Genomic DNA, 26,988 nt, shown 5'->3' with positions numbered 1-26,988 from the left:
TGATGCTCGACATCTTATTAACTACGTGTTGGTACGTGGCGCCCGTGTTTTTCAGCCTGAAGGGCATCACATGGTAGCAGTACGTACCGTACCTCGTGATGAACAAAGTTTTCTCCCTGTCTTGGGGGTTCATCTAGATTTGATTATACCCCGAGTAGGTGTCGAGAAAGGTGAGGATCTCGTGGACGGCCGTGGCATCGATCATGAGGTCAATATTGGGAAACGGGAATGAATCTTTGGGGCATGCTTTATTCAAGTCTTTATAATTTATGCACATTCTTAATTTATTCCCCTTTTTGGGGACTACCACCACATTAGCCAACTATTCAGGATATTTTACCTCCCTAATAGACCCTATTTTGGTGAGTTTCGTTACCTCGTCCTTGATGAACATGTGTTTTACCTCGGACTAAGGTCTCCTTTTTTGCTTAACCGGTTTGAACCTGGGGTCGAAACTTAGTCGATGGGTGGTTATTTCTGGCGGGATCCCCGTCATGTCTAAATGGGACCAAGCAAAGCAGTCGATGTTATTAATGAGAAAATGAATGATTTGTTTCTTGAGTTCGGGGTTTAGTCCCGTTCCCAGGTATACCTTCCGATATGGGAGATGCTTGATCAAAGCAGCTTGCTCTAGTTCTTCAATCATTGACTTTGTTACATCCGATTCTTCAGGGACAATGAAGGTTCGGGGAGTGAGGAAGTCTTCTTCATCATCCTCGAGAGTTTGTTTATCTATCGGCTCATTCGAGGCGGAAGGCGTAGAAGTTGGTACCTCCTCGTGAACCGTGAACATCTCTTTTGCCGCATGTTATTCCCCATATACGATTTTTATACTGTCTTTTGTTGGAAATTTCATCATCTGATGAAGAGTCGATGGTACTGCCCTCATATTGTGTATCCATGGCCTTCCAAGCAATGCATTGTACCTCATGTCACCTTCGATGATGTGAAATTTGGTATTCCGAACTATATTAGACATGTTGGCTGGGAGGGTGATCTCCCCCTTCATTGTTTCACGGGCCATGTTGAAGCCTTTGAGGACTCAGGAGGTAGGTATGATTTGGTTGAGCAGCCCGAGCTGTTCTACCACCTTCGACCTGATCATGTTGGCTGAGCTACCCGGATCCACGAGTACACGTTTAACTTGAATGTTATTCAAGACAAATGAAATTACCAGCGCATTGTTATGCGGATGAGACAAGGTCTCGAAGTCTTCTTCACTGAATGCTAGGATGTCCTCGGGCAACCGGCCCCGAATTTGGCCTTCCGTTGTAGTGGAAACTTTTGTCCGTTTATTCATGGGTCCTTGCAGAACATCGGTCCCCCTAATGATCATATGATTGATGTGTTGTGGTTTTCCCGTTCCGTTCTTCCTGTCTGCCTCTCTTTCCTTCTAGGCGGGGGTTTTCCGAGCTTCCTATTGGTTTTCTTGGCGTATGCTCCTGTTAGTGTGGGAATTTATATCAACATGTTGGGCATTGCATGAGACCACATCTACGGGGATTGGCTCTGGTGTATCCTCAAGGTCTCGCAGTGGTACACCGACGCCTGGAACAGCTACACCATTCCCTCCATGGTTTTCAAGACCGTTTTTTTCACGTGTATTCACTGAGTTAGTCATTTTGACCTAAAATCAAAAATTCTTGGGCAAGAAAACGTGTAAAGAATAACTTGTGTTTTCAGTAAACCAGCACGAAAACAATCGCTATTATTTTTAGCCCCACGGTGGGCGCCAAACTGTTTACCTAGAAAATGGTAATTACAATTAGATTTGATTTTATGGTTCTAAAAATATGTGATTTATTTTTATGCTAGTTGTTAGGCAGTAGATGCTAAGTGTGAGACTAGAAAATAAAATGAGAGCTTGAAGGTTGAACTCTGTGCAAACCGAGTAGCCGAGAATCAGGGTCTCGAGCTAGTCTATACTGGGCCTCGAGGTCGATCTAAGCATTAGGTTGTGGGTAGCCGATGAAGGACTAACATTTCTAAGAGCTTTAATGAGGGCTCTTTATGATCAATGATGAGTAATAAATGAAGAACAATTTATGAAACACAATAAATATAAGCAATAAATCAAAGGAAATACAATAGAGAGTGTTAAGTTAGAGAGCAGAGAATGTTCTTGTTCTTGTATTGAATATCATGTGCGCAAGAAATAGCAAAGGTACCCTTATATAAGAGAGGAAATCCCAACATGGTATATGTATCATTATTACAAGGAAAGTAGCTGGTACATCTACTTAAAGGTCTGGTACAGACTTGTACTATTCTTTCAAGCGTTGTCGGCTTTGATCACGCACCTCATAAATTTCTCACTTGTCCATGATATCCGTCGATCTGTGCTACCCCGAGGTCGAGCATAAGGAACCCTCGGGATCGGACTAGAGCTAGTCCTCGAGTCTTTTGAGCTACGGAATGTCATATCGATCTTAAAATTGGAGCTTCCAATTTTAGCCGTGTACATCAGCTAAGGATGAGAAAGGACATATGCAAGGTGTCTTGCGGTAGATAGGCTTCTAGAAGGCCAAGAGTGAGAAACAGGAGTCGAATAGTTGCTTAAAGGATTGAGTTTGACCAAAGTGGGAGAGTGGCAGAGTAGCATATGGGTTATGTGGTAGGATGACTACACACTTTGAGAAAGGTTAGAGTGATTTGGGATTTACGGTGGCCAGTGGCTGGATCTACGGACTTAACTTTTGAATATTAGATATTATACAGTGGGAGATTGGGTATGAAATAAAGGAGTTGCTTGATATGAAGAAGGATACAATATGACTTTGGATGGGAATGTATTGTCGCACCTTTAGTTGATGTCCATGAGGAGTGAACGGACTTGTACAACTGGTAAATGAGCACAGGCTCAGGAGGGGTTACTGATTTGGTAGTAATTGTACCCAGTGCAATGACGTTGGAAGATGTCGACATGTAATTCCACAGGTGGGTTATCTCATGTGAGCGGGTCAGCGGTCGCGTGGTTGATGAAGCTTCTACGAAGAATTCTACTAGCTATCCGATGAGAAGTTGAATATATAAATATGGTTAGTGATTCATAGTGATCAAGAAATGTTAACAGAAGGATTTCGAGGAATTTGGCGGTTTGATTGTGCAAGACCAAGTCAATGGGGGATAAGGAATCTCGGTGGATTCTAGAGTTATGCAACAAGAGTTTCAAGCTAAGTAGGAGAGCCCTACCCCTACGATTGGATTGTATGGTTATCTACTTGTGAGGTCTCTGGTTATCGGCATATTGGTGGGTTATTAAGACTGAGGAAAGAAAACATCAGTGGTGATTTGAGCAAAGGAATTGAGGAATGTGTGCTATAGTTGACCTTATCAATTTATGTTCAAGCTTTATGAAGCCTCAGAATTTATGCTTTGTGTAGATGTGAGTTACAAGGAAAGTGATTCAGCTGGGTGCTTCTTTGAGAGGGTGTTCATGTGCTAGTGGAGTCTTGGAGTTTTATTATATTCAGGACCAAGTCAGAGTGGGTGACTCTCAACAACGGTCCTAGTGGATTCAAAAGTTAAAAATGTGGTGCCTAAGGATTTCAAGTCCGTAGTGTGGTTAAGTATTGAGCTTCTGCAGTGGACTATGAAAAGGGGCTTGGAGTGTCTTGAGTTAACTTTAGTCTGCAGTGTAGCATTGAAGGAATGGTACAATAACTTCGGAATCATAAGGAAAGTATCAGAAAGGGGTGTACCAGTTAAAGATGCGAATATGCGCACAAGGAGAATATGAGATGGTCCATGGGTATTGAGACGATGTGGTCTCGTGGATTAGGTCACTTGAGATGAGTGTTGATGCGTTTCATTACGTTAATGAATCTACTATTATCACTAAGGCAAGTCCGGAGTAAATTAGGAGAAGTCGGATCAGTTAGTAATGGTTGAATTGGCATGATGGTGGAAATGATCAGTTCCCTCAGCGTGTTAATTTATACACGTGATTTGTGGCGGTACGTGCGAGGCTTGACGGCCGCTGTAATTGATTTTATTTGGAGGCATTCGAGTATTATGGCATGTTATGTGTAGATGGATCCCGGAAGAGTTATGGTAGTTTAGACCACTACTTGAGGTTGGTATTTTCTGCGGCTATGAGAATTCAGTCTCGTGTTGCTATAGTTCTCTTGGAATGAGCTAAGTAAAAGATTTATACATGATGAAGTGTTTACCCTATTAGTGGTTCATGAGTTAGGATGAAATTCTGGTACTTTTGCGCATTGGCATGATTAAAGAGGTGTTTGGATTGACTTTAAAAAGTATCTTTTAAGCTAAAAGCTAAAAGCCATAAGTTGGTAATACCCAATTTTTGGCTACTAACTTATTTTGTACTTTTTATGCCTAAAAATAAGTTCTTTTAAACACTTTTTATCATTTCCAAACACCACACAAACTAGAAAAGTACTTAAAAGCCAATAAGCACTTAAAATAAGCCAATCCAAACACCCTCTAAGTGCAGTGAGTAGCATGGGATTTGGAAGTTGAGGATCAAAGTTGCAGTTTGGTGTTGACAAGAATATCACCAGCTCGTACGAGCAGGGAAAAGGGATTCAGATGATTAGAGTAAGTTGATATTGTCTTTAGCGTCACCCGAGATCGGTGTCCTGTGTAAGAGGCTTGCGTACTGATTGTGGATTCTTGATCTGCTTTACAACATTGGTATGGGCGATGGTATGGAGATGTAGACTTGTTAACTTGTACAGAATGTCGTGCGAGAATATTCTATGGGAAGATTATATAAGTGTGACATGTAGTCACTTAATTGATTGAAGATTGAAACCAAGTATGGAGATTGTGGTACTATCATTAATGTAAAAATTTATGCCTGAAGGGCGCTCGGTTTTTCTAGGGTTGTGAACTGTGGAAAGATTGTTCTGGATTTGATGGCGGTTCCTATGTGGCAGAGGTTATTGAGGATCCTTGAAAGGTTACTAGCCTAGTACGGCACGATCAGAATTGGCTTGAGGTCCGTGGATGGATCTAAATATGAATGTGGGCTCTATATTAGGCCGGATGTGTTCATTTCAGTATAACGCTCCTTATGGAGGAGTATTCAGACGTTGGATGTTATTTCGTCGTCGGCTATTTTATGTAATACTATATTGTGCCGTGTGAGTTGTGAAACGGCTTGATAAATTGCATATGTGTTGAGGTTCCGTGTAGCGATGGCCTTATGTGAGCAAGATGGCTCTCAAGATTCAGATCATATATCGCACCTTAATCATGTTCGTATGGTGCTATCTGTCTCCCCAGGAAATTCATTATGCACTTCGCATGCTTGTGGTTGATACTTGGGTATTTCACATGTATGAGCATTTTAGTTGGGTATGTAATTGCTTTATAGATTATTATGTGTAGATTGGGTGGTACGCCGCCACGGGTACATTGTTTGGATCGGGTGGTACGCCGCCACGGGTATCATGGTTGGATCGGGTTGCGTGCCGTAACGGTATTTTGTGTGGATCGGGTTACACGCCACAACAGTGTGATATTGAGTACAGTTCCCCATATCTATTCTTGTGTGTTTTGTTTCTCATTTTTTGAGAAAGGTTCATAACATTTTTTCGGATGCTAATTAGTTACGTGGGTTGAGTAGTTCTTTCCAGAGTTCATTTTTCCCTTTGGTATCACATTCGAGTTTGTAGCTTGTTGGCATATTAATGCATCATATGAGGCTTTTGGCAAGGCCTGAGGTGGCTTATTTCCTGAGCAGCTTGTACTGGGTAAGACGAGATTATTGGACCTGGGATTAGTGCGATTGGATTTATATGAAGTATATTAAAGAGCAATTATTTTTGAGTGGTTCAGAATGAGGTAATGGTTCTTGTCCAGAGAATAGGCTCCATGATTTGTTGACTCGGCAGTTGGTTATGAGTTTCTACACATCTCTTCCGTCTTGGGTATTGCATGAGTTGGGACAAGACTTATATGTGTCATGAGATGTGTTGTGGGCATCGAATTCGTAGAATTTCGTCTATTGGCAGCAGAGAATGATATTATGGTCACGTGAAGTATGTAGTGCTTGGTGAAAATTCGGCAAGTGTGTGCAATTATGTATTGGTATAGTATGTAGTGACTGATACGGTGTTCGTATGCTGAAAGTGGGCCTAGCAAAAAATTCCAGATGTTGGAATTTGGCTCTAAGGCTAATTTGACTAAACAAAAGAGGAATCTTCAAATTTGCTCGAGCGAATATGCTCAACTGAGTTGTGGTAGCATGGGTAGGTACACGAAGTGTTAAAAAGCGATTCCAGACAACTCCAGCATAGTTCTTAGCATGTTCGAGGACAAATGTACGTTTAAGTAGGAGAGAATGTAACGACATGACTGGTTGTTTTGAGCTCTAGCATGTTGTTCGGTGGTTTGATGCCATGAGCAGCTTCACTTAAGGTATTATGACTTGTACGCGTGGTTGAAATTGAAATTCGGGAAGTTCGGAGTTGAATAGGAAAGAAAGTTCTCATTTTGAAAGCTTTAAGTTGGATGAATTGACTAAGGTTGGATTCTTGAGTAAACGACCTCAAAATCAGGATTTGAAGGTTCCAACAGGTTCGTATGACGATTTCGGACTTGGGCGTACATTCGGATCGGGTTTTAGATGACCCGGGAGCGTTTCGGCGCCTATTGTGGAAGTTAGTATTTTGGAAGAAATTTATAAAATTGAATTGAAGTGCATCTCAATGATATCAATGTCTGTTTGGGATTCCGAGTTTGGGAATAGCTCTGTATGGTGATTCTGGTATTGGGAGCGCGTCCGGATATGAATTTGGAGGTTCGTAGGTCATTTCGGGGTCATTTGGCGAAAGTTAGAAATTTGAAGGTTTTTGAGAAGTTTGATCGGAAGTGAACATTTTGATATCGGGGTGGGAATCTGATTCCGGAAGTTGGAATAGGTCTGTAATGCCGAATATGACTTGTGTGCAAAATTTGAGGTCAATTGGACGTGATTTGGTAGTCTTCGGCATCTAATATAGAAGTTTGAAGTTCTAAAGTTAGTTAAACTTGAATTGGAGTGCAATTCATGATTTTAGCGTTATTCGATGTGATTTGAAGGCTCGACTAAGCTCGTAATGTATTTTGGGATGTGTTTGTATAACTGGTTGAGATCCCGAGGGCCTCTGGTGGAATTCGGATGGTAAACGGATCGAGTTTGGACTTGGAAGAAGGGCTGAAGCAGATGCCTTCTGTGTAACCGCACCTGCGAGGTTTGGGCCGCAGAAGTGGCTAAGAAGGGCAGAGATACTATTTTGGTGGGGACGTGCTGAGACCGCAGATGCGGTCATCTCTCCATAGAAGCGAGACCTCACCTGCGGAAGGAAAGGCGCAGAAGTGGAGCGGGCTGTAGGGGGCATCTCCGCATAAGCGGATCATTTGCTGCACCTGCGGAACCGCAGAAGCGATCAAGTGACCGCAGGTGTAAGGATCGCTGGGCAAAAGAGGATTTTTTATAAAGGGGGGTTTGGCCCATTTTCTTCAATTCTCTCTTGGTTGGGCGATTTTTGGAGAGCTTCAAATTGGGGCTTTCATCATCTATGCCAAGTTAAGTTATTCCCATCCATTTTGAGATAAATACATGGTTTTATATAGATTCAAGCTTGAAAATTTGTAGAAAGTGAGCTTTTGGTAGAAAACCTAGATTTTTGGTATATTTGGATTTTGACCCTGAAATTGGACATGAAATTTGGGATAAATTATATATTTGAGTTCGTAGTTTATGGGTGAAGTTTATTTTCGAAAATTTCCGGAATCTGGGCACGTGCGCGCGGGGGTGAATTTTAGGAATCTTACATTTAGGTTTGGATAATCACCTTAATAGTTGGAATATGAACTTTTGAACATGTATTGATTAGTTTATACACTATTTGATTAGTTTTGGATTTGTTCGGCACCAAATTGAGGGCTTGAGCATAATCTTGGACCAGAAAGTGGGCTTTGAAGCGAGGTAAGTCTCCTTTCTAACCTTGTAAGAGGGAATTAACCCATAGGTGAACTAAATTAATATGTGCTTATATTTGTGGAGGCTACGTACGCACGAGGTGATAAAAGTTCATACGTAGCTACTAGCTATGCCTATGTCCTAGTAGTTTTAGGTTTACATCATGCCTTGTTGATATGGTTATTTGATTTGTGGTTATTGTTTGCCTCGAGAAGAAGCGATATTGAGTTGCTTATTAATTTTCTTGAAAAGAGTTGAAATTGAGGGATTTGAGAATTTAAAAGTTTTCATTTAAACTTCGTAATTTCGAAAAGAATTAAGGAATATTATAATAACTTAAGAAATTATGTGTAACCATGTCGCAATTATATTCCACGAGCGGGGTAAATTTTCACTACTCTCATGGGAGCGGGTCGTTCGCCTCAGCAGGTTAATAGATGCATCTATGGTTCGTGTCGTTCGACCCTCGGCAGTGCACAGTTTATATTTGTATGTTGGTTCGTGTCGTTCGACCATCGGCAGTGCAGAGTATATATTTATATATTGGATCGAGCCGTACGACCTCGACATGATTTGCACATGACTGTATTGATTGCTTTGGAAATTTATAATAATTGATACTGCTTCATTGGTCTGGGATATACTTTGATATAAGATGAAAATGAATTTGGAAATCTCTTATTTACAAAGGAATTGTTTACTTGCTTCATGTTATTGAGTTTACAGTCGTTTTATAAAATTTATGATTTATTTATAACATCGGTATATTATTGTTGGCCATAGTAAGTGTTGGAGTCGACCTCTCGTCACTACTTCTTCGAGGTTAGATTGGATACATATTGGGTACGCGTTGTTTTCGTACTCATACTACACTTGCTGTACATTTTGTTGTACAGACACATATACATTTACTGGCCTTGTGGGCGGAACGGTGTGGTTGATAACGGGACTTAGGTGAGCTGCATCTTATGTTACGATCCGCAACCAGCAGAGTCTCCTTCAGAATATTATATATTTCTCTCCTATCCAATGTTGTATTACAGACAGATGATGTATTTTATTTTACTCTTCCTAGTTGATGCTCATGCACTTGTAACACCAGATTTTGGGGTGAGTATGGGTTGTTCAGTATTGGAAATTATTGCAAACATTATTATTTACTCTGTAATTTATTTCTTATTATTTAATTGAAGCAAAATTTATGATTTCAAAGTACTAAAATGAGAACCAAATTAATTAATTATTGTTGGCTTGCCTGACAGCGGTGTCCGGTGTCATCACGACCTTTAATGGATTTTGGGTCGTAATATATACCGAACATGAAGACATATTTCTGAGCACAATACCTTTATTTGCTTTCTTTACTTACCACAGACTTGGTAAGAGTTGCTTCACTAAGATTGGTTCCGTGTTGTAATAACAATGTTTAATTTCATGCTTTATTACATTTCGTCGTTTCAGCAAAAAAAAAAAGTATGAAAAAAAAAATATCTAGTAAGTCAACAGTTGCAAATATTCCTAGTTAGGACTCATTTTTGTGACAGTAGACACCCCTGACCCTCCTCCTTTTACAGGAATAATGTGTTCCTCCTCTTATTGTCCTTAGGAATCAAATATTTAGGGTCACATTGTTAAGCAATAATGCCCAAACAAATGTTTTTACGCTAGGATTTTGTATACAAGCATTTGCTTTTTTCAGAAATATGGCCTTCCATTTTTTTTTAAAACTTTTTTTTTCAGAGAAAAGCTCTTCCTTTACTAAAGTGTGTTTGACATGACATAACTCATTCCTATGATATACATATATCTTTTCGAAAATATTTTTTTTGAAAAAATGAAATGGGACACACACACATATAAAGATTAGAGAGTGTTAATATGAAACTTTTTAGTACTAAAGATTATATTAATATTTTAATATTAGTTGAATAAGTACTCTGAAATTAAACGCTAAAATAACGAGCAAAATAATTTTCGCCCATAAGTAAGGAAAGTTATTTCTCCCATTTGATGAATAAACTGATTTGAACTACTACAAGTAGTTTACTTAGACCATTTTTGACTTGGTACATTCTTTAAAAAATAATAAATAATATGATAACTTAATTATATTACCGCTATTTATTGTATGTTGAAAAATGAACTAAAATAATTAGTATCCGCTCACTTTTATTTGCCCATTATACTAAAAATATATATTCATTTTTATTTGTCCACTATACTATATTAAGAGAAAGACAATTTTTTTTTTCTATTTTACCCTTATTATTAACTACTTATTCCCCAAATCATTTCCCAAAACTTTTTGAAATGCTATCATTATTATGGGTAAAATTGTAAAATATATGCTTCATGTGCAAAGTAAAAAATGGACATTTAAAATGAATGGAGGGAGTACTTAATAAGAAGGATAAAATATGTATAAAATGGTAAATTATTCATTTCTAGACAAGTAAAAGTAGACATTTATTTTTAGTATAAACAAATTGTCTTGCTATTAGTGCTTCATTCATCTTCTTTAGCCGAGGGTCATTCGGAAACAGTCTCCCTACCCTTCTAAGATAGAGGTAAAGCTGCGTACATCCTAGCCTCTTCATACCGCACTTGGTGGGATTATACTGAGTTGTTGTTGTTAATTTTGTTGCTGTAGTAGTAATAGTAAGTATATACTTCCTGTTTTTTCGCAAAACTTCTTCCGCAAAAGTTTAAAATATTCCCTTTCTCTAAATTCTTAAAAAGATTAATCCCAAATGTTATTTTTCTGATATAATTATTCCTCGTTCAAGAATTCTCCAACATGTAATATTGACATTGACTGTTGGGATTACGTGAAGACGGTTGGGCTGTTGGTGTTAGCCCTTTTGTATTTGGGCCTGGCCCAGTTTTTTTATTTATTTATGAGTATGTTAGTTAAGAAGCCCAATGTATATATAGGAAGATAGGCTGAAGTTTCGGGACTTTTGGCAATTTGTTCACTTTACAGAGATATGAAATACTTTCTCTCCAATTTTCTCTCTTCTTTCAAGCCCTAGGTACAATTTTTGTCAATCTCTCTTTCAATTTTTGTATGTTGACATGGTATCAAAGCGGGGAATCCGATGAATTCTCGTCATTCTCTATCTAGCGATGTTACCCTCATTTGGTTTCGTTGAGTTTTTCGTCTTCGTCGGAGATTTCTGATTTCGCCGAAAATTCACGATTTCTGTCGGAATTTTTAGAAGTTTTTGTGTGGATTTCTTCTCCTCTGCTGCCCGAGTTTTGTTTTCGAGAATAAAGCTTTGGTGTTCACTCATTTTCGTCGTCTCAATTTCATCGGAGCTAAAGTCGATTGTGTCTCAATTTCACCGGAGCTAAAGTTGATTTTTGTTGAATTTTATTATCAAGGCCTTTGCTTCTTCAGGCTGCGAAGAAGTCTGGTATATCGTTCTCTGTCTAACATGTTGCATGCGTAGTTGTGTGTGTTGCTGTACTGTTGACGGTTTAGACTCTTTCATTTTTTTGATCAATTTACTTGCTACAATGGTTAATTTTATTCCTGAAACATCTTCGTCCACTACGTATACTCCTGAGCCTTCTAGCCCGTTGTTTCTTCTTCCTTCTAATGTCCCTGGCATTTCCCTTGTTCCTGTGCCATTCTCGGGGACTGGTTTTGGAAGATGGAGACGTAGTATGATTGTGTCGTTATCTGCAAGAAATAAAATAGGGTTCATAGATGGGTCTTGTGCTAAACCTGCTGAGAATTCTCCTCAATATAGGCAGTGGGATAGGTGCAATAATATGGTCATATCATGGTTAACTAGCTCGTTATCACCGGATATAGCTGAGAGTGTGCAGTATTTCGAGACTGCTGAAAGTATCTGGTTGCAATTGAATAATAGATATGGGAGTGTTAATAGAACCAAAGTTTTTGAAATAAAGAGAGAACTTGCTTCTACTTTCCAAGGGACTCTCGATATTGCTTCATATTTCAACAAACTTAAAAAACTATGGGATGAATTGGGGAATATGAGCAGTAGACATGCAAATTCTTGTGTTTGCGCTACTAAGGTGGGTCTCCAAAAGGAGAAGGAAGAGGATAAGGTCGATCAATTTCTCATGGGTCTCAATGAGGTCTACATAAGGGTTAGAAGCAACATTTTGATGATGCGGAGATGGAAAACAAAGACAAGTTATCCCCAACACTCAGTTCAACTCAAAATCAGCTTCTTTTAATGCAAATTTCAATACCAAGCCTTCCCCTCAATTTTCTCCTCAAAAATAGTATACACAAAGAGTCAATTTTGATCTTGCAAGTATTGTAAAAAATCTGGTCACACAATTGAAAAATATTACATATTACATGGGTTTCCTCCAAATTTCAAATTTACAAAGGGGCAGACTAAAAGATTTGGTATTGATGCAAGTGTTGAGGCACAGTCTTCTGGTATCTCTAAATCTCCTTTATCATATTCTTCATCTGGGCAACTCTTTGATTCCTGGCTTGATAAAGGAGCAGTACTCTCAGTTGATGAACCTGCTCCAATAGTCTACACTGGGTGAATCTAGTTCTCAGCCAATTCTCATAGGTTCTGTCAATTTTGTTGGTATTAATTCTTCTTCTCCTGTGTGTTTGAATGGTAGTTCTGTTGTGCGCATGTTAACTAGTGTAGTTGGAAGGGTTTGGATAGTGGATTCTGGAGAAACTGACCATATGACTTCAAACAAAAATCTTCTCTTTAACATCACACCTCTTCATGTCCCTTATCTAGTTTCTTTGCCTAATGGTTACAAAGTTAAAGTTACCTGCACAGGCTTTTTGACATTGTTGCCATCTTTTACCCTTCATCATGTCTTGTACATTCATACTTCCCATTATAATTTGATTTCTGTGAGCAAATTGATTATTCAGTTCAATTGTAATGTACAGTTCACTTCCCTTTCATGCATACTTCTACAGGCCCATTCAATGAAGAAGCTTTTGGAGCTTGGTAGAATGGACCAAGGACTATACAAGCTCTACCTTTATCATTTGCTCCTTCTAAACTCTCTAATTCTGTTGTTCCTGATATTAGTAATTCTATTTCTGTTTCTAATAATATGGTACAAAATGCTGATTTTTCATTGCATGCAAATTAGCCAGTTATGAATTCAAATTCTGTTACTCCTTTATCATCTTGTACTGTTTAACAAATTGTGAATAAAAATGATGTTCTTTGGCATCATAGATTAGGACATGTTCCTTTTGTGAAAATAAAAAATATACCTTGTATTTCTAATGACCTATCAGCTAAACAATCTTTTACATGTCCTATTTGTCCATTGGCTAGACAACCTAGGTTACCATTCCCAGATAGTTCTTCTCAGTCTACCTCATTGTTTCAACTTATTCATGTTGATACTTGGGGACCTTACCACACTCAAACATATTCTGGTGCTAAGTACTTTATTACCATAGTTGATGACTATAGCCGAGCAACATGATCACATTTGTTGCACTCTAAAAGCTATGTATTTTCTGTGCTTAAAGCATTTATAATCATGGTGAAAACTCAATTTTAACTTTCTGTCCAAAAGATTAGAAGTGATAATACTTTAGAGCTTGGATCTTCTACACTAGCCACTCAATTTTTCTCTGATAATGGGATAATCCATCAAACCACTTGTCCACATACACCACAATAGAATAGTGTGGTTGAGAGAAAACATAGACACCTACTTGAAGCTTCAAGAGCTCTTTTGTTTCAATCCAATCTTCCTATAAAATTTTGGGGAGATTGTGTGTTGACAGCAACTTACCTTATTAATAGATTTCCATCTTCAGTTTTATCCAAAAGAACCCCTTTTGAATTACTATATGGTCATCCTCCTTCTTACTCTCATTTAAGGACTTTTGGTTGTCTATGTTATGCTACAGTCCCCGAGTGTCACAGGGATAAGTTTCACCCTAGAGCTTTTCCTTGTGTGTTTATTGGGTATCCTTTTGCTAAAAAGGGGTACAAGTTATACAATTTGCAAACTAAGTCTATTTTGTTTTCAAGAGATGTTGTGTTTCATGAATCTGTGTTTCCTTATAAGATTCCCTCTTCTGCTCCTACTCCTTCTTCTCCTTTTCCTTCTCTCCCTTTGTTCTATGATACTTCTCCCTCTGTTCCTATCCCTCCTTCTGCTACCTCCTCATCTTCTGATGACTTTGTACCCTCTTCTTCATCACCTAATAATATCTTACCCCCTCCTTCTAAATTTAGGAAAAGCACCAGATCCCATCATCTTCCTTCCCATCTGACTGACAATGTTGTTAACCTTCCTCCTTCTATTTCTTGCTCCACCACTACCTCTACTTCCACTACACAACCTGTTCCAGTAGAGCCATATTCATACACTCAGACTCAGGCTGCTGCCATTCCTGTTTGGCAAGAGGCAATGAGACAGGAATTTGCAGCTTTAGAGCCAACTCAAACTTGGAAAATTATTGAGCTTCCTATTGGTAAGAAGCCCATAGGCAGTAAGTGGGTTTATAAAATAAAATATAAAGCTGATGGTAGTATGGAAAGATATAAGGCACGATTAGTGGTTCGAGGTGACACTCAAGTAGAGGGTGTTGATTTTAATCAAACTTTTTCTCCTGTGGTTAAAATGTGTACTGTCAGATGTTTGGTTGCTATTGCAGTTAAAAGACAATGGCCTTTGTTTCAGTTAGATGTTAATAACGCTTTTTTACATGGGGACTTAGATGAGGAAGTTTATATGAAGCTTCCCCAGGCCCTTTCTATTGATTCCTCCTCCTCTGGATCTGCTACTTTAGTCTGCAAGCTGCAAAAATCTTTTTATAGGCTAAGACAGGCTTCTCGACAGTGGTATGTAAAGTTGTCTCAAGCCCTTTGTTCCAGGGGCTACTCTCACTCTTTAAATGACTATTCTTTGTTTGTTAAGCGAACTGAGTCTTCTTCTGTTTTTCTAGCAATTTATGTTGATGACATTGTATTAACTGGGGATGATTTGTCTGAAATTTCTGCTCTTAAGAGTTTTCTTGATGTTCAGTTTAAGATCAAAGACTTAGGTTTGCTTAACTATTTTTTGGGTATTGAATTTTTCTATCACAAGTCTGGGGTCCTTTTGCATCAAAAGAAGTTCATTTCTGATTTGCTCCTTGAGTTTAATTGTCTTGATGCTTCTGAAGTGGTTAGTCCTTTAGACATTGCTCACAAGTTGCATTCTGATGTTGGTGAGCTATTGCCTAAGCCTGAATCTTATAGGAGTTTGGTTGGAAACCTCAATTTTTTGACTCATACTCAGCCAGATTTATGTTTTGTTGTCCAGCATTTGAGCCAGTTTTTAAAGACTCCTCGGGTCCCTTATATGGCTGTTGCTTTGCATGTTTTGAGATACTTAAAGGGGACTTCTGATTTTGGGGTGATTCTCAGTAATTCTCTGATTTCTCTATGCTTGCTAGTTGTGATAGTGATTGGGATGCTTGTCATGAATCTAGACGTTCTGTCACTGGTTTCTGCATTCATTTGGGTGGTAGTCTCCTTAGTTGGAAATCTAAAAAGCAGAATATAGTCTCTTTGTCTTTAGCTGAAGCAGGATATAGGGCTATGAGTAAAGTGATGGTTGTACTAGCCTGGTTGATTCAGTTATTATTTGATTTGGGTATTTCTATTGATGCTTCAATCCTTGTTTTGTGCGATAGCCAGGATGCTATTCACATTGCCAAGAATCCGGCGTTTCATGAGCGCACTAAACACATCAAAGTCGATTGTCATTTTATTCGCACCAAATTAGTTGATGGCCTCATCTCTTTATCTCATGTTCCTACTTATTCTCAAATGGCTGACATTTTTACTAAGCCTTTGACAGGTTTGCAACATCGCACTTTGTCTGGGAAGTTGGGTGTGTGCCTACCCTCCAATTTGAGGGGGGTGTTGGGATTACATGAAGATGTTTGGGCTATTGGTGTTAGCCCTTTTGTATTTGGCCCTGGCCCAGTTTTTTTTATTTATGAGTAGGTTAGTTAAGAAGCCCAATGTATATATAGGAAGATAGACTGAAGTTTCTGGACTTTTGGCATTTTGTTCACTTTACACAGATATGAAATACTTTCTCTCCAATTTTATCTCTTCTTTCAAGCCCTAGGTACAATTTTTGTCAAGAGATTTTTCTTTCCTATACCATATATGAAACCTTATTACCAAAAATGTGCATAGTTTCTAATTTACCTGCCCTGTCCACATTTTTTCTACAGTTATTATACCAATCATTAAATACTAATTAATAGTAGCTGAATATTCCTAATTTGTCGAGCTAAAATTGAGGAACAGAGTATTCTAAAATGATTTGGCATAAATCAGATCAAATCATATTCTTCCATATATTCCTATTTAGGCGCGCTACAATTATGGAAGTAAATATTCTTCCAGATATTTTCCACCATTGATAGCCATTAAAAACCTTGAAGGCTTTGAATTCAAATTTGGATTTTCAAAAATCATTATTTGTTTGGATTGAGTGTTGTTAAAATAATCGGGAATATGGTTTGGAGTTTATATCTCAATTTTGAGGGGTTTTGGTGAAGATTAGACTTGGTTTTGACAGGATTTCAGATTAAAACTCGAAGAAGAAGAAGAAGAAGAAGAAGACATATTGCAGAAATTGTAGATTATTTGTATTCTGATTGTAGATGCTTTATTTTCTATTTTCACAAATAAAAAACGGCTAAAACTCCTACAAATCTTCTGAAAAAATGTAATTATATCAAAAATCACAATTATGCTACAATTGGATGGGAATTGGGATATAAAAATTCAATGTACCCAGTTTGTAGATATTTTATAGATAAATTGTAGATTATTTGTATTCTGATTGTAGATGCTTTGTTTTCTGTTTTCACAAATAAAAACAACTAAAACTTCTACAAATCTTCTGTAAAAAACGTAATTACGTCGAAAATGCCAATTATGCTACAATCGAATGAGAATTGGGATATTAAAATTCAATGTACCCAGTTTGTAGATATTTTGTAGATAAATTATAGATTATTTGTATTTTGATTGTAGATGCATTATTTTCTGTTTTCACAAATCCAAAACGACTAAAACTCCTACAAAATCTTCTGCAAAAAATGCAATTATGTCGAAAATATCAATTAAGCTACAATTGAATGGGAATTAGGATATTAAAATTCAATGTACCCAGGTTGTAGATATTTTGTAAATTATTTATATTCTGATTGTAGATGCTTTGTTTTCTGTTTTCACAAATCAAAAACGACTAAAACATCTACAAATCTTCTGCAAAAAACAGTCTACAATTTTTCTACAATTGCTGCAATTCTTCTTCTTCTTCTTCGAGTTTCAATCCGAAATTCAGCCAAAATCAAGTCTAAATCTTCACCAAAACCCCTCAAAATTGAGATATAAACTCCAAAACATATTCCTAATTATTTACAACAACACCCAATCAAAACAAATAATGATTTTTGAAAACCCAAATTTGAATTCAAAGCTTCAAAGCTTTTTAATGGCTGTCAATGGTGGAATTGCTACTCTCTTGTCTCTTTGAAGGTTTGTTCTTCTTCATTGAGAAAATTTGAAGCTGAAGGTAAATGTGTGTATGAACTTTGAAGATTTGACTTCAATTTTGATGAACTTTGTTGTTCTTTATTGATGAACTTCAACTGGAGTAAAATGGGGAACCAACTTTATTGAAGGGTTTCTTCAATTTTCTGTGAATTTAGAGGGAGAATTTGGTTTCAGAAGATGGAAAATGGTGAAAGAACGCGGGTATGGGTAAAACGTGGGTGGGACTGAGGGGTTAGGAGAGAGAAACGTGCATATTCCTTTAATTAAGGAGTAAAAAATGTACAATTAATTATACCTTTAATTAATTATGGTATAGAATTGATAATTTGGTATACTAAGTGTAATTAAGTCAAACCTTAAATATTGAGGGTAATAAGGTTTCTATGTGACATAGAAATGTAAAAATTCCTTTTGTCAATCTCTCTTTCAATTTTTGTATGTTGACATTGACTACGACCGTTCAGCTTCCTCTTTTTGTAACCGACGATTTAATCAGGTGCATTAAATTAATTAGATTATGAAATGAAGCCGAATTAATCATTGTATTTTTGACCTTCTGGTGGGATGAAGCTATACTTTGGAAGTTTAACTCTATGTATTTGTGAAGCAGGAAAATATTTACTCAAACAGGTTGCATAACATAAATTTTGTGATATACATTATTTGACATACATTGATAGTGATTAAAAAAATTACATTATTAATAGTTATAACTTACGTTCATTTGAAAATCATTGATCATACCATGATAATGTTTGTGAAGCGTTGTGTCCAACAATACATATTTCTCAATTTATTAATGATTATAATAAGTACAGTTCAATGAAATATTTATTTCTCGTTATTTTTTTAGTACAGTTGCAGAATTTTCTTCAAAAGGATTCATATCTAATTTATCTACATAAAAAAATTAATCTGATATATATATTCCAACAAAGAAGTTCAAATGAACCCACTTCCGCCCCTCAAGCTCCACCCCTCCATTCATCATGTTAATTTATTATATTTAAACTAAAATTCCCTCACAAACAAAGCCAATTTGTTTTATTTCTTAAAATAAGAGTAATATTTTGCGACTAGCTAGTGAAATAGTCTGCTCATGGTTTTTTTCTTTTTTCTTTTTGAGGTTCCAGCTATATTTCCAACCCTCTTCCTACCGTGCCTCGTACATAACACTAAAATTCCCCTTTTCAAATAAATAAAAAGATGTTATAGTATGGTCAAGTATCTAATAATTAACTATAAAAAGAAGAAAAAAATATTTAGTAAGTCAGAAGTTGCAAATATTCCTAGTTAGGACACATTTTTGTGACAGTTGACACCGATGACCCTCCTTCTTTTACAGGAATAATGTATTGTGTCCCTCTTATTGTCCTTATGAACCAAATTCATAGGTCACATCATTAAGCAATAATGCCCAAACAAATGTTTACGCTAGGGTTTTACATACAAGCATTTGCTTTTTGAGAAATATGGTTTTGCCTTTTTTTTTTCTTTCTTTCTTTTTTTACTTTTATTGTGAGAGAAAAGCTCTTCCTTTACTTAAGTGTGTTTGACATCACGAAATTCATTTCCTATGGTATATATCTATATATATATATATATATATATATATATATATATATATATATATATATATATATATATATATACACACACACACATGCGCTAAAAATAACAAATTATAGAGTGTCCTAATAAACTTTTTTAGTACTGAAGATTAATATTAATATTTAGATATTAGTCGACCAAATAATATGAAGTTAAACGTTAAAAGAGTAAGAAAAATGATTTTTGCCCGTAAATAAGGAAAGTTATTTCCTCCTTTTGATGGATAATATTTTGATTGGAAAATATTCTCTAGTATCCAAGCACAGAAGTAATCTTTTTAGAAACGCATTATCTTGAAAAATAAATTCTGTCATACCAAACACATGTTTCGCCATTTCCTTTTTAAATTACTACTACCATGTACTATAAATTCTCCTTGTTCCTCTTGTATAGCCACATATAAAGCATCTATTACAGTCCTTCTAAAAACCAACAATCATGGGTCTAAATCCTTTTATTTTTGCCGTCAATATATCCTAGCTTTAATTCGACTCATGATAAGATTAGCCAATACCCTCAAAAGTAGACCCGTGTTCGATATTCATATTGGGGTCCTATTAAATTCAAACTCGTATCTGAAAGTTTCATATTAGTGAAAAGCATTCCTTAACAAAGATAATTTCATATTCAGGATTCGAACCTGAGACCTTTCCCACACTATGAAAGTGTGAGAAAGGGTGGTAGAAGCGAGGGTTAAAAAGACGGTGTCTATTTTCAAGAATCACCAGTTCGGTTTCATACCGGGACGTTCGACTATGGAAGCTATCCATCTTGTTAGGAGGCTGGTGGAATAGTACATGGATAGGAAGAAAGATTTGCACATGGTGTTTATTGGCCTAGAGAAAGCGTACGACAAGGTCCCTCGGGAGGTCCTTTGGAGATGCTTGGAGGCTAGAGGTATTCTTGTAGCGCATATTAGAGTGATTACGGATATGTATGATGGAGCTAAGACTCGGGTGAGGACAGTGGGAGGAGACTCGGAACATTTTTCAGTTGGGATGGGGCCAAGGATATGCGCTCAACCCGTTCTTATTTACTTTGGCGATGGATACACCAACATATCATATTCAAGGGGAGTTGCCATGGTGTATGTTATTCGCTAACGAGATAGTGCTGATTGATGAGATGTGAGGCAGTTTCAACAAAAATTTGGAGGTTTGGCGACAGACCTTAGAGTCTAAGACTTTCAAGTTGAGCAGGACGAAGACGAAGTATCTAGAGTGCAAGTTCAGCGTAGTGTCAAGGGGAGTAGATATAGACGTGAGGCTTGATTCACAAGTCATCTCCAAGAGAGGAAGTTTCATGTATCTCGGGTTAGTTATCTAAGGGGACGGGGAGATTGACGAGGATTTCACACACCGTATAGGGGCGGGTGGATGAAATGGAGGCTAGCATCCGACATTCTCTGTGACAAGAATGTGCCACCAAAACTTAAGGGTCAGTTCTATAAGGCGGCGGTTAGACCGGCTATGCTATATGTGGCAGAATACTGGCTAGTCAAGAACTCTCATATCCAAAAGATGAACACAGCCGAAATAAAGATGTTGCGATGGATGTGCGGGCACACTAGGTTGGACAAGATTAGAAATGCGGTTATTCGGGAGAAAGTCTGTGCGGCCCCTATGGAAGATAAGATACGTGAAGCGAGGCTTAGATGGTTCGGGCATGTGAGAAGGAGAAGCCTAGATGTCCCGGTGAGGAGGTGTGAACGGCCGACGTTGGTAGGTAGGAGAAGAGGTAGAGGGCGGCATAAGAAGTACTGGGAAGAGGTGATCATGCAGGACATGATGCGACTTCAGCTTACCGACGACATGGCCCTTGACAGAAGGGTATGGAGGTCGAAGATTAGGGTAGAAGGGTAATAGGTCGTTATGTCTTTTTCTGATATGTTCCAGGTTTATTAGGGCTAGCTGACTAGTACATTGTCTTCGATTCTTAGAATGTCAGTATTATGGTTGGTTTAGTACTATCTTGCACTTCGGTTTTCTAATACCATGTCGTGTTACTTCTTGTGGCTCTTACTTTTGCTATTGCTATTGCTACTGCTTTCTTTCATTTATTTTTCTCCGGTTCTTACATTGTTGATATCATTTTCCGGCCTTGTTATTGTTATTTACGTGTTTTTATTCTTCCTCTCGAGCCGAGAGTCTTTCGAAAACAGCCTCTCTGTCCTCTAGGGTAGGGGTAAGGTCTGCATACACATTACCCTCCCCAAACTCCACTTATGGGATCCCACTGGGTTGTTGTTCAAACCTGAGACTAAGAATTAAAGAGAGTTTATTACTCTACCACGACCCTTATTGGTATTCCTCAATACATATATACACACATATACCGATTATTTTGTTGTACACTTAATGGGTGTTGTTATATATATTAGCATAAATGTGAGAATCCAAATCCATCCTTGAGTTTGTGGATAGATTTTCTACACTTCAATCTATTACTTAATCCAAGCATCAACTCGGAACCATGCAGGAATCCCATAAACGTGTTCCTTTCTATTCGTGCAGAATTAAAGGGGTTTCTACAAAACCTCACAGTTAATTTCTTATCTTCTTTTTTTTTTTTAAATAAAAAAAAATGAGATCTCCTATTCTTGAAATCTATTACTACTTAATTCTTGCAAAAGTGAATATTGGGATTTAAAAGAGGAGACAAAGCATCGATCAAGGAAAAGAAGTTCTCTTTTAAGTCATTCTTTATTGAAGAATTTATGCAGCAATTAGTGTACGAATTGTATCCTCGTATATATAGTACAGCTGCTAAGCACTCTTGTAGTACCTATCACCTTTATTATTTATGAATGAATTAAATTCCTCTTTGATGCATACCTACTTAAATTCCAACGAAACTCTCAAACTAGCTAGCTAGTCATTATTCGTGGTGACACAAATGTCAGCCATATATTCACTATCTTAAACTTACATATTACATAGAATATAATTAACAATTTCACACGCGCACACACTATATAGATTTAGAAATAGTTGTATGGGTAAAATTGGTTAGCCAAAGACGAATGACGAAGTGACACGTTAAACGGAAGACATGTATGATATGCGTCAGCAAATAGCTAGCACCGAATGCAAGCATGTGACCAGGGCTAGATGAATCCCGAAGAGAGTAGACGACAACAAAGATTTAAAGAATTGACATCGGATAACATTCAATGAGCAACCATTACAAAGAGTATCTGCATTTATAGCCAATCATTACGCAATCATCAATGATGATTTTATTCTCCTTCAAGAAGAGCTTGATTTGAGGATCTTGTCTCCCTAAATAAATCTATAAATACGAGAATTAGCCTCTATTGTAGACAGGAAATATTCTGTACACAAAAGCTATATTCTGCTCTCAAATAAAACTATTTGCTTTCTTTTGTTCTTAATATTGTTCAAACTACTACTTCCGGAGAAGCTCATCGCATCAGCATGTTTGTATTTCTTTAAGTTATTTTTACATTCTTGATTTCATTCTCGTTTTATTCTATATTTTTAGATCAAACTAATTCACGTGTCTATAAATTCAATTATACTATTTTACGGGTAAACAGTAGTGTTATCAGAGTGTGAATAAAGGAAAAAGAAAAGCCATTGTCATTTCTAGTCCACAAACGAAGAAGAGCATGACAAAGATTGAAATAGTATAAGATCTTTTTTATGTTGAACCTAATTCTAAAGTGGAGGTTAGTTAGTTTAAGCTGCCAGATAAGTGTTGATTGAATGAGAAAAAAATTATTAGTAGGAATATGGACGAGGTCTTGCTCAGTAAAGAGAGTTGTAGAATTGTTAAACAAAATCTATATATGTATGCGCGCAACTAAGTTTGCATTGAATAAGTCAAGTAAAGCAAGGGCTTTAGGCATGTCGATTAGTTTTTGCATATTTGCAAAGAGACTATTTTGACATCCCAAACCTAAACGCATAGATCGTTGATACTTTATATTTCAATGCCACACAAGAGGGGAGGAGGTTTGTGTGGTGTCCAATTTTCACGTGCACAGATTATAGAAAGACATGATTCTTTCATGTGTTTTTTATACTACTATTGCAAAAATAATAAATGCAAAAAGTTAAGAACACAAGTATTTTTACGAGGAAAATACCCGACTCAAAAGGTGAAAAAATCACGACTTACTACTCAAGAGAATTTTTCCCAACACTTCACTAAATCACTAAGCCAAAACAGTATTTACAAAAACTCTTTGTAAACCTAAGAATTACCTCTAATCCTGTTGTGGCAACTACCCTCTAACTGTTGCGACAACTTCAAGTTCACTCTAACTTGAATACTCAGAGTACCTAATACAATTGTTTCTAGATAAGCTGAAAGGTACAAATTGAAAACACTTACTACAATTGAACTAGAATAAAAGACAGACACTCAGAACTGGTTCTTCTATTTGGTTCATGTAGCTTCAGGTTCGCACACTTGAATAACACAAGAATTGTTTGTAAAATGTCTTGCTATTTTGCTCTCAACTCGCGTTTAACTTCATCTTTGTGTGTGCCTGTAAAGTGAGAACATCATGAAATATATAGAGTTAGTAGAATATGAAATAACTAGAGTTCTAATGATAAACTCTTTCTTGGTGGAAGAGTTCTAGTTAACTTCAACTTCTAACTCCTTTCTTATCTTGGATAGTGTTATCTTTGATTAAGGAGTCCTTCTCCCTATAAATTATGCAATCTTTTCGATCAGGAGACATCAGATATAATAAGTTAAGCTTATCTCCCTCACGTGCATCCCTTATTCTTGAATCTGCCCGTGTATGTGCACACTGTAGATGACCTGGTTCATGCTTGAGTTCCTTTGTTAATCATCAAATTAAACAAACTTTACTTGGGCCAATAAATTTTCCTTTTTGATGATAACAAACTCTGTGCTTTTCATAAGCGTAGGCCCTGTTTCAACTCAGCTCAACATTAACATAAAGTTAGAATACTTTTTATTTTTAAAGTCACTAATCATCAAGAACCAGGTTCATTAGGTTATAAACATCACAATCCAAAGTAAAAACACAACCTAATTCCCCCTTTTGGAATCGTCGAAAAATTGCATAATTATATTAGATAACCAGATTTTAAAAGAAATTACCCATGGACACTGGGCTACTTCAAATGCAATCATGGAATCAGCATCATCCATCAGTCTAAGGATATTAAACATCTAGGAAATATCAACAAACAATTAGAGCAAAAGCAATGAATTTCATTGATTGATAAGATCCTACCACAAAGCATAAGAAAAAATAAAAATACTGGATCATGAAGCAAAAGAAACAAAAAATTCCTATCCGGGTCATTGGTTGGTCTAACTAGGCTAGGAGGCTTGAGGCTGGGAAGGACGAGGTTCTTGGTTCTTGGCTTGAAGCAGTTTCAGCATATCCTAAAGAATGCCATCATTCTTCTCCTTCTCCTTTGCCAGCTCAGATCTAAGAGAATCTCTCTCAGTCTCCACTTCTACCAACCTCTTCTTCAGCCTTTCAATTTCAACATCCTTAGCCTCACTTTCTTGCACCAAAGCTCGCACTTTGATATTCACATATACCTTTTTGGATGAACCAGGTTCTTTGGGAGTGGTTTGGACTTCATAGTCACAAGCAGTTAGAGTGTTTGCCCCAAAATGATACTTGTTTGTACCAACTTCCCATTTCTTGATGGGATCCTTGAAGTGTGCAAGTACAGCTGTGAGAAAACCATAAGGTATGACGTGAGTTTTGGCATCACTCAAAACCCTATCAAGAATTTGGATGATAAATCCAGGCCAATTGATTTGTCTCCCACTGTCCAAATATTCCATAAGGACTAGGTCCATGAATGTGGTAGTGTGCCTCTTTTCCTGCCTAGGCAGCACAACTTTGTTCACAAATTCGAACAGCATTTTGTGGGGTGGCTTCATATCACTTTTGTAAATAGCCTTGTGCTCAAGCTCCTCTTCATTGTCACCAAACTTCCTAGTAATGGCAAGGGTAGTAGGGAGATTCTCTAGACTTGGCTATTTGAGCTTCTTCTAATCATTGTACCCTTCAGCAAGTACACTTAATATCTCTCCCAGTTCTTTATCATCAAAACTCACTGTCACCCATTTTACCACACTGGTGACCCTACCATCTTTGATATTACAATTTGCCATGAACTCCACAATCTCAGTTCTGGCCAGCTTTCCATCCATCTGAATTGCCATATCTTTCTAACCTTGCAACTGTAACTTCTCCAGCATCATCAACATACCTTCCTCCTCCAAGTCCCTGAGGAGTCTACTTTTCAAGTAGGTTCTCTTCCCAAACTTAACCATCTTGTCCTTCTCATAATCAGATTTTTCTTCTTCTCTATTCCATTCTTCTTCCTCCACTATTTTCACTTTTCTTGATTTCAATACAGACCTGCCAAAGTAGATGGCTCCGCAGACTTTATTTTTGAAATAGACTTCTTTGTGGAAGTCTTGACTTTCTTTGCCTTTGGAGTCACAACCTTCATTTCTTTTGTCTCCTCTTCATCCTGAAGGACCAGGTCCATCTCGTCAATTTCAATTGCTTTAATCAACTACCTTAACAGGGTCAAGCATCTTCTTCTTTCCCTTAGCAACAGCTTTCTTCTTACTTTGTTTTAAGGCCTTTTCTAGTTCAACCTCACTTTGCTTATTCTGACTCCTTGTAGATCTTACTCTTGTAGGAGGAGTTTCAACAGGGATAAATGAAGCAGCCTTTCTTTTCTTATTTGTCGTAGCAGTACTAGGGACTTTGACACCTAAACTCTTTTTCCTTTTAGGATTGTAACTGTCAGATACCTTTCTCAGAAGGTCTACGAGGGTTTCTTGCTTAGATGGAACAGGTTCTTGAACGTCCTTCCCTAATCGAACCAACCCCTCAGCAGCTTCTCCAGACTCATTTCCCTCTGTTTCTCTCACACTCTCTTCTTCTCCAGCAGATTCCTTACTCCACACTACCATAACACTTAATTCTTTAGTTAACCAACAGGAGTGGGTGAAGATTCAGCCACTCCTTTTCCCATTCTCCTCGCAGCACTTCGAGCACCCTCACTCTCCTTTTATTTTCTCTTTTTATTTTTACCACCAATTTTCCCAGACTCAGTTGTTTCAACACCAGCCACAGTTCCTATCAGAACAAACCTAGTTTCCGAATTTGTAGCAACCTCAGAGATAGTTTTAGGAGTAACTTTAGGGCCACATGTTACATGCTCTGTCTTAGAAGAAACAATTTCTTCTCCCTCAGTAGCAGACTTGAATGATTCATCAGATTTCTGGGGTTCTTCTTCCCGACTCGCTTTCAATTTTTCATTTATTTTCTTTATTTGCTCTTCACCAATGACAACCTTACGAGCCATCATCTTTACCCTTCCTTTCTTAGAGATAGGTGTGGTTGAAGGTGTAATAGATGGTGTGGGTATGATTTCCTTGGGTGGTGATAAGGGATTCTCAGAGGAGTTGACCATTTATGTGCTTGGGTATGAGAGAAGATGGGCTTTAGTGTGCTTGAAAGATAAGAGAAGATAGAGAGAATTTTGATGGCTTGAGAATTAGAAGTGAAGAAACACTAAGTCCTAATCAATTTAAGAAGGGAGTGTTTAATTGGGTAACGACAACCTTTTCAAAAGTCGAATCAAACTGGAATTCAGTTTGAAAATACATTGAAGAGTGTCCCTAGAATCTAGGCACTTAATGCATTTTTGGACTCTGTTGGAACAAAACTGGTTCATAACGGATAAGTTCACAAAGATTTTAGGATTAAATGGGACTCTCCTCTTAATCATGATCCAAATATAATTATTCCAAAATATGTAGAGGGGAGAATACGTACCAAGTAATCTTGATGAACCAGGTTCTTCACTGAGAAATCTCTTGTGTAAGTCTGAATTT

The 26,988-nt window shown here is 37.4% G+C and overlaps 1 protein-coding gene and 1 long non-coding RNA gene across 2 annotated transcripts; one reads left to right on the top strand and one right to left on the bottom strand.

Annotated features, from left to right (window-relative positions):
• The first annotated feature begins 10,891 nt into the window (after positions 1 to 10,891).
• LOC138880429 (uncharacterized) lies at positions 10,892 to 13,068 on the top strand. Its single transcript, XR_011403068.1, has 2 exons — positions 10,892 to 11,352; positions 12,873 to 13,068. It is a non-coding gene; the product is annotated as an uncharacterized lncRNA (long non-coding RNA).
• Positions 13,069 to 25,302: 12,234 nt separating this feature from the next.
• On the bottom strand, positions 25,303 to 26,564 carry LOC104214343 (uncharacterized). Its single transcript, XM_009763996.1, has 4 exons — positions 26,183 to 26,564; positions 25,660 to 26,054; positions 25,540 to 25,610; positions 25,303 to 25,495 (listed from the first exon to the last, which is right to left on the bottom strand). The coding sequence occupies exons 1-4, from the start codon at positions 26,562 to 26,564 to the stop codon at positions 25,303 to 25,305; spliced, it is 1,041 nt and encodes a 346-aa protein (XP_009762298.1).
• Between the last annotated feature and the right edge of the window lie 424 nt (positions 26,565 to 26,988).

The sequence above is a fragment of the Nicotiana sylvestris genome, chromosome 10 (genome assembly GCF_000393655.2).
Source record: "Nicotiana sylvestris chromosome 10, ASM39365v2, whole genome shotgun sequence".
Classification (NCBI taxonomy): domain Eukaryota; kingdom Viridiplantae; phylum Streptophyta; class Magnoliopsida; order Solanales; family Solanaceae; genus Nicotiana; species Nicotiana sylvestris.
Note: the sequence above shows the minus strand (reverse complement) of the source record. Positions and strands in the feature narration are given on the sequence as shown.

What these genes read in the sequence shown, in the direction of transcription:
- LOC104214343 (XM_009763996.1), bottom strand. Translation starts at nt 26,564, where the DNA reads ATGGTCAACTCCTCTGAGAATCCCTTATCACCACCCAAGGAAATCATA. An exon ending in TGAGTCTGGGAAAATTGGTG is followed by an intron (nt 26,055 to 26,182) that starts GTAAAAATAAAA and finishes GTGTTATGGTAG; the next exon opens with TGTGGAGTAAGGAATCTGCT. An exon ending in AGATGCTTGACCCTGTTAAG is followed by an intron (nt 25,611 to 25,659) that starts GTAGTTGATTAA and finishes CTGGTCCTTCAG; the next exon opens with GATGAAGAGGAGACAAAAGA.